Here is a 12686-nt window from a genome sequence, read left to right on the forward strand (position 1 = left end):
GAGAGAGAAAGGGAAAGAGGGTGAGAGAGAGAAAGAGAAAGAGGGAGAGAGAGAGATAGAGGGAGAGAGTGAGAAATGCCCCGCTTAAAAAAAAGGCCATAAGATTTGGATCTGGTTCTTTGCCAAAAGTCTGAGGTCACGTACCAACCGACTCAAGAATAGCTTTTTCCCTGCTGTCATCAGATTTCTGAATGGACCTACCTTATATTAAGTTCATCTTTCTCTGCCCTAGCTATGACTGTAACACTACATTGTGCACCCTCTCCTTTCCTTCTCTATGAACGGTATGCTTTGTCTGTATAGCGTGCAAGAAACAATACTTTTCACTGTACACTAATACATGTGACAATAATAAATCAAATCAAATATAAAACCAGTTCTTCCTTGGACCGCACTCCATTTAGGTCCCATGTTTTGTTGAAATCTTCCAATAGTTTTTTTTAAAAGATAGATTGTGTACAGGCAAAGAAACAGGGGCGAAAATATTACCTCGGCCCACTTTCAATGGCAAAGGTAACACGTTATGTTGATACTGAACAATATCCTAATGAATTACACAAAAAAAATATTTTTGTTTGTTAGGATTTGACATCTAACAACTCAAAGGGAAAACTGTCTGGAATGTAGACTGTAGTGTGTGCCAAATGAATAAGGGGTTTATTATTCAACTTTAAGTCTTCCACGTCTGGACTGTGATGTGTTATCCTCTTCAATATAACATGGACATGGCCACGGCTGAGAAACTACAAAGTCTCTCTTATATATATTTTAATCAGACTGCTCTGCAGGATGTTTCGAGCAATCCCTGGCATTTTGTCAGAGCCGTAGTGTCTACCGGCATCATGTCTTCGTGTTGCATAATTGTTTCTAATGGCTAGGATGTTGGTTTCAATCTGAACTAATGCTGTTCTCCCCTGGGAGTTTGCAGAGCAGAGCTGCATTGGGATGAGCAGCAGGTATGGTCATGTGATGGGGGAAACTGGGCTTATCAGAGAATATTCAAGCTGCTTGAAGCCGAGAGGGGCAGCAGTGTCTTTCCCCCCTTCTGTAGGTGGAGATTCTGTTGTTTGGGTGGTTCTTTTTGGAAGCTGCCAGAGACTGGGTTTACCTCTCTGAGGTTCTGCACTTTGGAGGGTATATCCTTCTCTGAAAACTGCTGTCGGGTTCGCTGCCCAGGAGTGTTAAAAAGCTGGAAATCCGGCATCACGTCAGCATACTTGTTTTTGTGTTAACTAATGCTGAAGAGGGGTGCATGTCTGTGGGATATTGCTTTACATTGGAACAACAGAGATACTAGGTGTTAAGAGTTTTACTGTGTCATGTTTAAGTCTGGTCATTGGTCAAAGTTATGCTAATTCTTTTTGTTCTATTCTGATTGTGTTCTTAAATAAACTTTGTTTGATAAAAGCTTCCTAGTGGGTCACTTGAATCATCCCTGGAGTGAAACACCCTATGCTCACCCTAATGCCAAAAATCAAATGTAAAACGTAGGGTCTAGGCTAACCTCACAAAACACCTTGGAGTTTCTGGCATGGGCCTTAACACACTCCAGATCTCTCAGGTCAGAATAAACAGCTCCTACTACCTTAAAAGGAACCAAAGGCTTTATTAGATGGAACCAGAAAGGAAAAGGGATGAAGTGGGAAGGTGAGAATTCACTTTAAACACTCTGATGGAGTTCAGTGGCTGTTTTCTTTCCCTTAACCCCAAACTGTTTCTGTAATCAAACAGCAGGAGTGCCAATAAATTAGAACAGGAACTGGCCATGGTGGTGCATTAAGTTTTAAAGTTTTTTGAAGTTTACTCATGTCACAAGTAGGCTTACGTTAACGCTGCAATGAAGTTACTGTGAAAAGCCCCGAGTCGCCACACTCCGGCGCCTGTTCGGGTAACACTGAGGGAGAATTTAGCACGGCCAATGCACCTAACCAGCACGTCTTTCAGACTGTGGGAAGAAACCGGAGCACCCGGAGGAAACCCACGCAGACACGGGGAGAACGTGCAAACTCCACACAGACAGTGACCCAAGCCGGGAATCGAACCAAGATCCCTGGCGCTGTGTGGCAGCAGTGCTAACCACTGTGCCACCGTGGTTGAAGATACAAAGCCCGCAACAAAGACATAGGCCAGAATTCTCTGGTCTTTCAAGGTGGCGCTATTGTTACCAGCAAGAACGGAGAATTTTGGCACTCAGCCAAATCACCATTCATTGCAGGGGAACTGGAGAATCCCAGTCGCGGGCGAGGACGGAGAATTCCTGTCCGTGCACAACAACTGCGCCATTATTTTCTGTAAGAGTGCTCCTGAAAGTCGAGGATGGTTGAGCTGACACAACTCTTTAGAACAAAATGTCTTGAGCGGGTTTAGTTTCATTAAAACGATAGCAGCGTTCTCTCCAAGCGTACAGGTCCCACATGGTGTCATCTACAATCCCCGACTTTAGGGATCTTGGTTTATATCCCATGTCACATTCCAAAGGCTTGGCAGGAGGCGAGTCAAATTGATGGAAGGGTTCTGCAGTTCTGTAACTCGAGAAAACTAGCCTTCCATTACAGTTAAGATCAGCCATGGTTGTAATGAATGGTAGAGCAGACTCGAAGGGCCAGTTGGCCTCCTCCTGCTCCTCTCTTCTATGTTTCTATATAAAAGTCCATTCTGGGTGATATTGTCCTCGAGGTCAAATCTTATTACACTATACTGCATCAGAGTGGCATTTGTCATCATAAAACCACTCCGGGAAATGGAGTTTAAAAGCAATAGCAGTAGGTCCCAATAGCATTTGGAAAGCTGAAACCAGGCTTAAAAGCTTCACTGTGCCTTAAGCATCAGCCAATTTCACCTCCAAATGATATCTCAGCAAAATTCCCTTTGCTTACAACGACCTTGATATTTATAGGAAAGGAACAGAGCAATCAGTGAAGTGCTGTCAAAGTAACCTTCTCATCACTGCAGTGCAACTCTGTAGATTGTACACACTGCAGTCACGGTGTGTTGGATGTCAAATCCAATGGCAGGAGTACCCATCAAATGAACTGCTCTGTCCTCCATGGGTTTCTGGAGTATTGCTGTCTCCATCCAGGTAAGTGGAAAATATTCTGTTGCATTCCATTGTGCTTTGCAGTGGAGAGAGGGTTTCACGAGTTGAGCCACTCATTGTAGAGCACCCAGCCTTTTGCCCTGTTTTTGTAGACACGGGGCTGAATTTTAGTGGCTTATGTAAAACAGTGGGCTGACATAGGGTCAGCAATCCAAAGAATCGCGCCAGTCTCCTATAAAACTGACGGCGAGGGGGGGTCTTGAAATTGGAACCATTTTAGGTTGTCTTTTGGTTTTAGATTCCAGCATCCGCAGTGATTTGCTTTTATCCTGAAATTAGGCCTGCCCACATTCACACAAAAGCCAATTCGGTTCATTAAAAATGCGCAATTGTTCACAGCCCCATTCCATTTCGCAAAGGTGCACAGGGAAAATGGTGGGATTGAGTTATGCCAGGTATGTGGGCACAAGGGCACAATAAAAGGCCTGCAAATGGGTCCATGCGGCAGCAGAGTCTACAGCTGGAAGGTGACAACGTACTCGATTTGTTCAGTTTTTACGGGCCGGTAGAACAATTAAGAGGGCGAGAGGGCAGCGTACCTTTAAATTGGTGGCTGGGGTTTGAATTCCAGTTCACAGCCTAACCTCCCATTCAGCCCACCGAATCTGCACCGACCACAATCCCACCCAGGCCCGACCCCCATTACCCCATGCATTTACCCTAGCTGGTCCCCCTGATACAAAGGGGCAATTTGGCATGGCCAATCCACCTAACCCGCACATCTTTGGACAGATGCCATGACCTCGATGACCGAGTTGCCATGGAGACTCCCGCTGCCACCTTTCTAATTGGCACGCACTTCCAGCAGCAACCGTTAATTAACCCGCTGATGCTAGATTTACCAAGTGACGGTGGAAGTGAGCGGAATGTTACCTTCCCCTTCCATTTCTTGCAACCCGCTTTTAAGCGCCATGAACTAGATCAGAAACTCCACAGTTTTTTATAAAGTTACCCTAGATCACCAACAACCGGTCCTGGTCCCCCCCATGCCGACGCTATAGTTAAGAAAGCCCACCAACGCCTCTACTTTCTCAGAAGACTAAGGAAATTTTGCATGTCAGCTACGACTCTCACCAACTTTTACAGATGCACCATAGAAAGCATCCTTTCTGGTTGTATCACAGCTTTGTATGGCTCCTGCTCTGTCCAAGACCGCAAGGAACTACAAAAGGTCATGAATGTAGCCCAATCCATCACGCAAACCAGCCTCCCATCCATTGCTCTGTCTACACTTCCCACTGCCTCGGAAAAGCAGCCAGCATAATTAAGAACCCCACGCACCCCGGACATTCTCTCTTCCACCTTCTTCCGTCGGGAAAAAGACACAAAAGTCTGAGGTCACGCACCAATCGACTCAAGAACAGTTTCTTCCCTGATGCCATCAGACTTTTGAATGGACTTGCCTTGCATCAAGCTGATCTTTCTCCACACCCTAGCTATGACTGTAACACTACATTCTGCACTCTCTCATTTCCTTCTCTATGAATGGTATGCTTTGACTGTATAGTGCGCAAGAAACAATACTTTTCACTGTATGCTAATACATGTGACAATAATAAATCAAATTTTAAAAACTTTTACATTTGATTTTAGCATTAGGGTGAGCATAAGATGATTCAAGTGACCCACTAGGAAGCTTATATAAAAAAAAACTTTATTTCAGAACCCAGTTAGAGCATTAAAAAATTAGCATAACTTTTACTAATTAAAAAACTTAAACATGACAAAGTATAATTCTTAACAGCTTGCTATCTCCATTGTTTCACTGTAGCAGTACCCGCCCCAGACATGAATCCCTTCTTTAGAACCAATTAGCATAGAAAACAAAGATGCTTATGTAGGTCCTAGATTTCCAGCCGTTTGACACTTCTGGAGAGTGATCCAGACAAACACCCGTCTTCTACTTATCATGAAGCAACTACCAGAGAAAACTCCACCCCCAGACAGTAGAATCTCAGAGGAAAAGGCTTATTTCTTGGCAGATTCAAGTCTCCACTTCAGACAGAGCAAAAGATAGAGAAAGCAGCCTCTCAAAAAATCCCAAAAGCAGACTGCCTCGAGTTCCCGGTGCAAGCCTAGCCCGACCCCGTCATAAGACCCTACCTGTCAATCAACCCATTCAAGCCTACTCTGCAATATCCCAGGGGAGAACACAAAACAATAGAACCCTGCATTAGTTCAGATCAAAACAAACACTGCATCAATCAGGTATCTGCAGTAACAATATAGTGCAGCTGGATCCAGACAAAGCGACTCCAATAAAATGGAAGGGATTAGTAAACACATTCAGCACAGAAAGATGACTAAAATACTTAAAGGCACAGTATCGTCACATAAGCCAATCCCTGGTGTTGAAATGGCTCAGCTATTAGTCAATGGTGGCCTCCAGAATGTAGGGGAAATCAGCTAATGTATAGCAATGCTACCAAAGGCAAAGGACTGGTAGTGATGATGATCCCATTGAAGACGAAGGGAAGGGACTGAGCTCTCTGTTCTCTGGCATGGCCATTGCCAGGCAATTATGTGAGGTGGCTGATGCTTGTCAGCCCACAGATGGCTGGCCCTGCAGTAGGCCGATTCCAGTTTCTTCATTCTCAGGGGAGTTATGAATGGAACTAAACACTGCAGTCTTCCAGAAACAGCCCCACTTCTGGCCTTGTAACCAAGGGTAGCAACTCTCACCTCTTGAGTGTGTTTCAGAGTTAGCCATGACGGTAGTTAAGATGCTGCAAATAGCATTTCGACAATGCATTGAGGCTGACGGACAATGGGCAGGGTAGCCCTTAGATAATGGGCCATAATGCATAGGAGCAGAATTAAGCCACTCCGCCATTCAATCATGGCTGATATTTTTCTCATCCCCATTCTCCTGCCCTTTCCCCATAATCCCTGATCCCCTTATTAATCAAGAACCTATCTATCTCGGTCTTAAAGACACTCAATGACCTGGTCTCCACAGCCTTCTGCGGCAAAGAGTTCCACAGATTCACCACTCTCTGGCTGAAGAAATTCCTCCTCATCTCTGGTTAAAAGGATCGTCCCTTTAGCCTGAGGTTGTGCCCTCTGGTTCCAGTTTTTCCTACTAATGGAAACATCCTCTCCACGCCCACTCTATCCAGGCCTTGCAGTATTCTGTAAGTTTCAATAAGATCCCCCCTCATCCTTGATACTCCAATGAGTACAGACCAGAGTCCTCAACCATTCCTCATATGACAAGCTCTTCATTGCAGGGATCATTCTTGTGAACCTCCTCTGGACCCTTTCCAAGGCCAGCACACCCTTCCTTAGATATGGAGTCCAAAACTGCTCACTGCTCCAAAAGGGGTCTGACCAGAGCCTTATACATCCTCAGAAGTACATCCCTGCTCTTGTATTCTAGCTCTCTCAGCACGAATGCCAACATTGCATTTGCCTTCCTAACTGCCGACTGAACCTGCACGTTAACCTTAAGAGAATCTTGAACAAGGACTCCCAAGTCCCTTTGTGTTTCTGATTTCCTAAGCATTTTCCCATTTAGAAAATAGTCTATGCCTCCATTCCTCCTTCCAAAGTGCATAACCTCACACTTTCCCACACTGTATTCCATCTGCCACTTCTTTGCCCACTCTCCTAACCTGTCCACGTCCTTCTGCAGCCCCTCTGCTTCCTCAATACTACCTGTCCCTCTACATATCTTTGCACCATCTGCAAACTTAGCAACAGTGCCTTCAGTTCCTTCCTCCAAATCGTTAATGTATATTGTGAAAAGTTGTGGTCCCAGCACTGACCCGAGACACACCACTAGTCACCGGCTGCCATCCTGAGAAAGACCCCTTTATCCCCACTCTCTGCCTTCTGCCAGTCAGCCAATCCTCTATCCATGCCAAAATCTTACCCTTAACAACATGGGTTCTTAAATTATTTAACAGTCTCCTATGCGGCACCTTGTCAAAGGCCTTCTGGAAAGCTAAATTAATCACATCCACCAGTTCTCCTTTATCTAACTTCCTTGTTACCTCCTCAAAGAACTGGGCAGGGTATCCCTTAGACAATGTATGTCTGTCAATGCCAGGATCAAACTTGCCCTCAATAATTTTTTAGCCAAATCTATTCATTATTTATTAATTTACGGTATTGGTCCCCTTATTTGCGGAAGGATATATTGGCCTTGGAGGGAGTGCAGAGAAGGTTCACCAGGTTGATACCAGAGATGAGGGGTGTTGATCATGAGGAGAGACTGAGCAGATTGGGTTTGTACTCGTTGGAATTTAGAAGGCTGAGGGGGGATCTTATAGAGACCTATAAGATAATGAAGGGGCTGGATAGGGTAGAGGTGGAGAGATTCTTTCCACTTAGAAAGGAAACTAGGACTAGAGGGCACAGCCTCAAAATAAAGGGGGGTCAGTTTAGGACAGAGTTGAGGAGGAACTTCTTCTCTCAGAGGGTGGTGAATCTCTGGAATTCTCTGCCCACTGAAGTGGTGGCGGCTACCTCGTTGAATATGTTTAAAATCACGGATAGATGGATTCCTGATCGGTAAGGGAATTAGGGGTTATAGGGATCAGGCGGGTAAGTGGAACTGATCCACTTCAGATCAGCCATGATCTTATTGAATGGCGGGGCAGGCTCGAGGGGCTAGATGGCCTACTCCTGCTCCTATTTCTTATGTTCTTATCTAATAATTACCCAGGGCACAATCTCACCTGAACAACCTCCTCTCCTTGCAGTGCCTCAATCTGCCGGGGTCTGCGCTGCCGATCACTGTTTCCGTGGCCCAGCTTCCCATAGTCCCCGTCGCCCCAGCTAAAGACTTCACCGCTTTCTGTCAGAGCCATAGAGTGACCGTCGGACCCGCAGGAAGTCACTAGCTGAGTTACCACAAAACCTGTGACGTACACAACAGCAATGAGGATCACACAAACACAAAAGGTGGATATTATGATTTCAATGATTAACAAGGCATTCTTTTTTAAACTGTCACAGTGGCAGATTTTGCCCAAAGAGCCTTTAATCGTACCTTGCAGAGCTGAAATGACAGTCAAGACATGGAGGTCATCTGAATTTCCTTGACCAAGTCGACCATAGCTACCTTCCCCACACGCCATCACTGTTCCATTAGCCTGGATAACAAAAGTGCAATTCTGCCCACAAATAACCTGTGGATAGCAAATGCCTTCAATAAAATTACTTAGCATGTGTAAGCGGCCAGGTTTTGACACAACCACGTTTTATTCCCAATCAACTCTTCATTAAAAATCAGCAGTGATCCAAACATTAAGATGGAAAAGATAAAACTTCGGCAGTGTTGTTCTAGAGTTAGTATTTACTATCATTTTAAAATCATAAATACCATCTGTCATATTAATAATAGAACACCATGAAGCATTCTTCCATCAAGTAAATTTGTTGCAGCATTTAGTTGGGATTAAGATTCTGAGGAGTCAAATGAATTAGTGTCACAAGTAGGCTCACATTAACATTGCAATGAATTTACTGTGAAAATCCCCTAGTCGCCACACTCCGGCGCCTGTTCGGGTACACTGAGGGAGAATTTAGCATGGCCAATGCACCTAACCAGCACGTCTTTCGGACTGTGGGGGGAAACCGGAGCACCCGGAGGGAAACCCACACAGACACGGAGAGAACGTGCAGACTCCACGCAGTGGCCCAAGCCGGGAATTGAACCCGGGTCCCCGGCGCTGTGAGGCTGCAGTGCTAACCACTGTGCCACTCACTTTGTGCATCTTTCTGTATGTGTGACTTCGTGCATGTGTGTAAAATGTATTTAAAATCGTGTCGGCCATTTGGCCCATCGAGACTGCTCCACCATCCAAACAGATCATGGCGCGCGCGCACACACAAAAACACAAATACAAACACACATTGAAATACACACATGGGCGCGCACACACTTAGAAACTCTGACACACACAGAAACACACACACGCACACACAGAGACACAGAAACACACATGGGCGCACACACACTTAGAAACTCTGACACACGCACACACACTTAGAAACTCTGACACACACACACTTAGAAACTCTGACGCACACAGAAACACACACACGCAGACACAGAAACACACGTGGGTGCACACACACTTAGAAACTCTGACACACACGCACACACACTTAGAAACTCTGACACACGCACACACACTTAGAAACTCTGACGCACACAGAAACACACACACACAGACACAGAAACACACATGGGCGCGCACACACACACAAACAGAAACAGAAACACATGCGCACCGATGCTCACACTCATTCCCATTTTCTTTTACTCCTCAATGCTGTAACTAAAAGGTTCTGGAACATGAACTTGAAATGCTGTAACTGATCATGGAGGAAAGAGTGGAGCCTAATGGACACTGAGAAGTTAACCTGTGTGTGAATCAGAGAATTGACAGCACAGGAGGCCATAAGCACCTTGCAATTCCCTGCTTTGCGTTCTCCTTTATAAGTTTTCTTATAATTGCATAACGTGCCTACACTTAATTAATGTAAATTCTAGAAGGTCAAACTAATTATTTCAGCGTACCTGCTGAGCTTGTGAAAATGAAGGTGCAGCGGTCGGTAACATTACATTTCTTCCAGCTTCCGCCAACTGTCCATGGCGCCCTGCTCCCCAAAGATAGACATCACACTTTCCGCCCAGGTGCCAGTCCTGAAGGAGTACAACAGATATGTTTTAAACTTTGCAGCACCGTTAAACGTAGGGCTGAAGCATACTTGTAAAAATAACGGATTACCTCTGGCCGAGAAGAAGCCCAGGACATGATTTGTTCATCCATTCCGGTAAACCATTTACTGTTATCCTGCAGTTGGAAGAAAGGACAACACATGAAGCAAGTGCAGAAAATCTTGGTGTCGTCCCTATTTAGGCAAAGTGAACTTTATCAAGACTTTCTCGATTGTATGAGCAGTTTAATCTCCATGACTGAATAGAGGCCTCAGATCACTGGTAAATTAGCAAACTCATGGACAAATCTAATCTAATCATCAGCAAACCATATGCTTACAGCATCATCAAATGATGCAATTTTATCAGCCTACAGGTAGAATTTAATGTTCAGCCCCTTGAGTTTGGAGACAGGGGAACATTTAAAGTTAAAATTTTATTTATTAGTCACAAGTAAGGCCTACATTAACACTGCAATGAAGTTGCTGTGAAATTCCCCTAGTCGCCACAGTCCAGTGCCTGTTCGGGTCAACGCATCCAACTAGCACGTCTTTCAGAATGTGGGAGGAAACCCACGCAGACACGGGGAGAACATGCAAACTCCACACAGTGACCCAAGCCGGGAATCGAACCCGGGTCCCTGGTGCTGTGAGACAGCAGTGCTAACCACTGTGCCACCAATTGGACAGGAAGGTGACAGGATGGGACTCTGCCATCTTCCCGCCTCTGCTCTGATTAAGTCAGGGGAGGGAAAGCTCACATAAGGCCTTCCCAGCTTTCAACCAAGGGAGGCCCTTTAGTGATCAATTAATATCCACTTAAATGCCTCATGGCAGCACTGTAGCACAGTGGTTAGCAATGCAGAATCTTAGAAATCTTAGAAACCCCACAGCACAGAAAGAGGTCATTCAGCCCATCGAGTCTGCATCGACCACAATCCCACCCAGGCCCTACCCCCATATCCCTCTAACCTACGCATCCCAGGATACTAAGGGCAATTTTAGCATGGCCAATCAACCTAACTCGCACATCTTTGGACTGTGGGAGGAAACTGGAGCACCCGGAGGAAACCCACGCAGACACGAGGAGAATGTGCAAACTCCACACAGACAGTGACCCAAGCCGGGAATCGAACCCAGGTCGCTGGAGCTGTGAAGCAGCAGTGCTAACCACTGTGCTACCGTGCCGCCCCAGCAGTCTCACAGTGCCAGAGACCTGGGTTCAATTGAGTGACAGTCTGTGTGGAGTTTGCACGTTCTCCCTGTGTCTGCCTAGGTTTCCTCAGGGTGCATTGGCCATGTTAAATTCTCCCTCAGTGTACCCGACTAGGAGATTTTCACAGCAACTTCATTGCAGTGTTAATGTAAGCCTACTTGTGACGCTAATAAATAAACTTTAACTCATTCCACCACCGCTGGTATTAACCCAATAATGGGCAGGGGGTTGTTGGGGTGGGGGTCCCTTGATCGAGGTACTCAGTGCCTGAATGAGGCACACAGCATCAGAAATGGGGTGGGCCTGTTGAGAACGACTCCCCGACCCTTGCTGCCGATGCCCTCCTCAGCCCTGTGAGCTCTGTGAACATTGTGAATGTGGGAGCTTTCTGCGCACAAACTGGCTGCAGCTTTTTTATGCATTATGAAAATGACTATACTTTACAAACGTTTTGATTGGCTGCAAAGAACTTTGGGACATGCTGAGGTTGTGACAGGTGCTAAGCGAATGCATTTTCTTCTTTTGCACAGGCAGTCTGGGAAGCTTCATAGCCCTTCCAACGTAATAAAGCATTTCATTGCGGTATTATTTAGGGGAATTTCACAGTAACTATATTGCAGTGTTAATGTAAGCCTTACTTGTGACTAATAAATAAACTTTAAAATTATACAGCATTGAGGCAAATAGGAAAATATTAGGGGAGATAATCACGGGCTTGGTTTTGAGGGTAGGTTAGTAGAAACCAAGGTTGAGAAGTTTGTCATAGAATCCTACAGTGCAGAAAGAGGCCATTTGGCCCATCGAGTCTGCACCGACAACAATCCCACCCAGGCCCTATCCCCGTAACCGCACATATTTGCCCCGCTAATCCCTCTAACCTATGCATCCCAGGGCACTAAAGGGCAACTTAGCACGGCCAATCAACCCAACCTGCACGCACATCTTTGGAGTGTGGGAGGAAACCGGAGCACCCGGGAGGAAACCCACACAGACACGGGGAGAACATGCAGACTCCATACAGACAGTGATCCGAGCCAGGAATCGAACCCAGGTCCCTGGCGCTGTGAGGCAGCTGTGCTAACCACTGTGCCACCGTGCCCGCCAACAGTGGAGGAAGGAAATTCCAGAGCTTCGGATCCAGGCAGTCAAAGTATAGCCACCAGTGATTCAAATCGAGGATGCCCAACAGGCCAGAATCAGAGCAGCGCAGACATCAGAGGGTGCGGCACTGGAGATTACAGAAAGCGGGGGGGAGGGAATCCACGGAAGGATTCGAAAACAAGGATGAGAATTTTAAAATCGAGGCATTGCTTAACCGGAAGTCATCGTGGTTCAGTGAAGACAGGGATCATGGGTGATCAGGATTTGGTGCGAGTTAGGACATAGGCAGAGTTTTATGAGACCTCAAGTTTAGACAGGATGGAAGTGGGAGTCTAGCCATGAGTGCATCAGGAAGATCAAGTGTCGAGTTGGCAAAGGAATGGATGAGGGTTTCAATATGAGGGGTTGAAGCAGGGGTGGAGACAGAGGATGTTACGGAGACAACGTGGGTATGTGGGTGATAGCTCATCTGGGGTCAAAGTGACACCAAGGTTGCAAACGGTCTGGTGCAGCCTCAAGACAGTTAGCTACATGAAGGATGGAGATAGGGAGTGAAGTATGCAGCTTGGATTGAAGGCAACTGAAACAAGCGATTAGATG

General features: G+C 45.9%; 1 protein-coding gene across 1 annotated transcript in view; it reads right to left on the minus strand.

The window, feature by feature from the left end:
- Window positions 1-12686, minus strand: part of herc1 (HECT and RLD domain containing E3 ubiquitin protein ligase family member 1) — a 265419-nt gene that overhangs the window by 32356 nt on the left and 220377 nt on the right. The window contains exons 62-65 of the mRNA XM_078199818.1: window positions 9841-9906; window positions 9630-9755; window positions 8094-8232; window positions 7780-7961 (exon numbers count right to left, since the gene is read on the minus strand). Coding sequence (XP_078055944.1) covers window positions 7780-7961; window positions 8094-8232; window positions 9630-9755; window positions 9841-9906 — 513 coding nt within the window. The remainder of the gene's footprint in view (window positions 1-7779; window positions 7962-8093; window positions 8233-9629; window positions 9756-9840; window positions 9907-12686) is intronic.

This window comes from Mustelus asterias, chromosome 29 (genome assembly GCF_964213995.1).
Source record: "Mustelus asterias chromosome 29, sMusAst1.hap1.1, whole genome shotgun sequence".
Classification (NCBI taxonomy): Eukaryota; Metazoa; Chordata; class Chondrichthyes; order Carcharhiniformes; family Triakidae; genus Mustelus; species Mustelus asterias.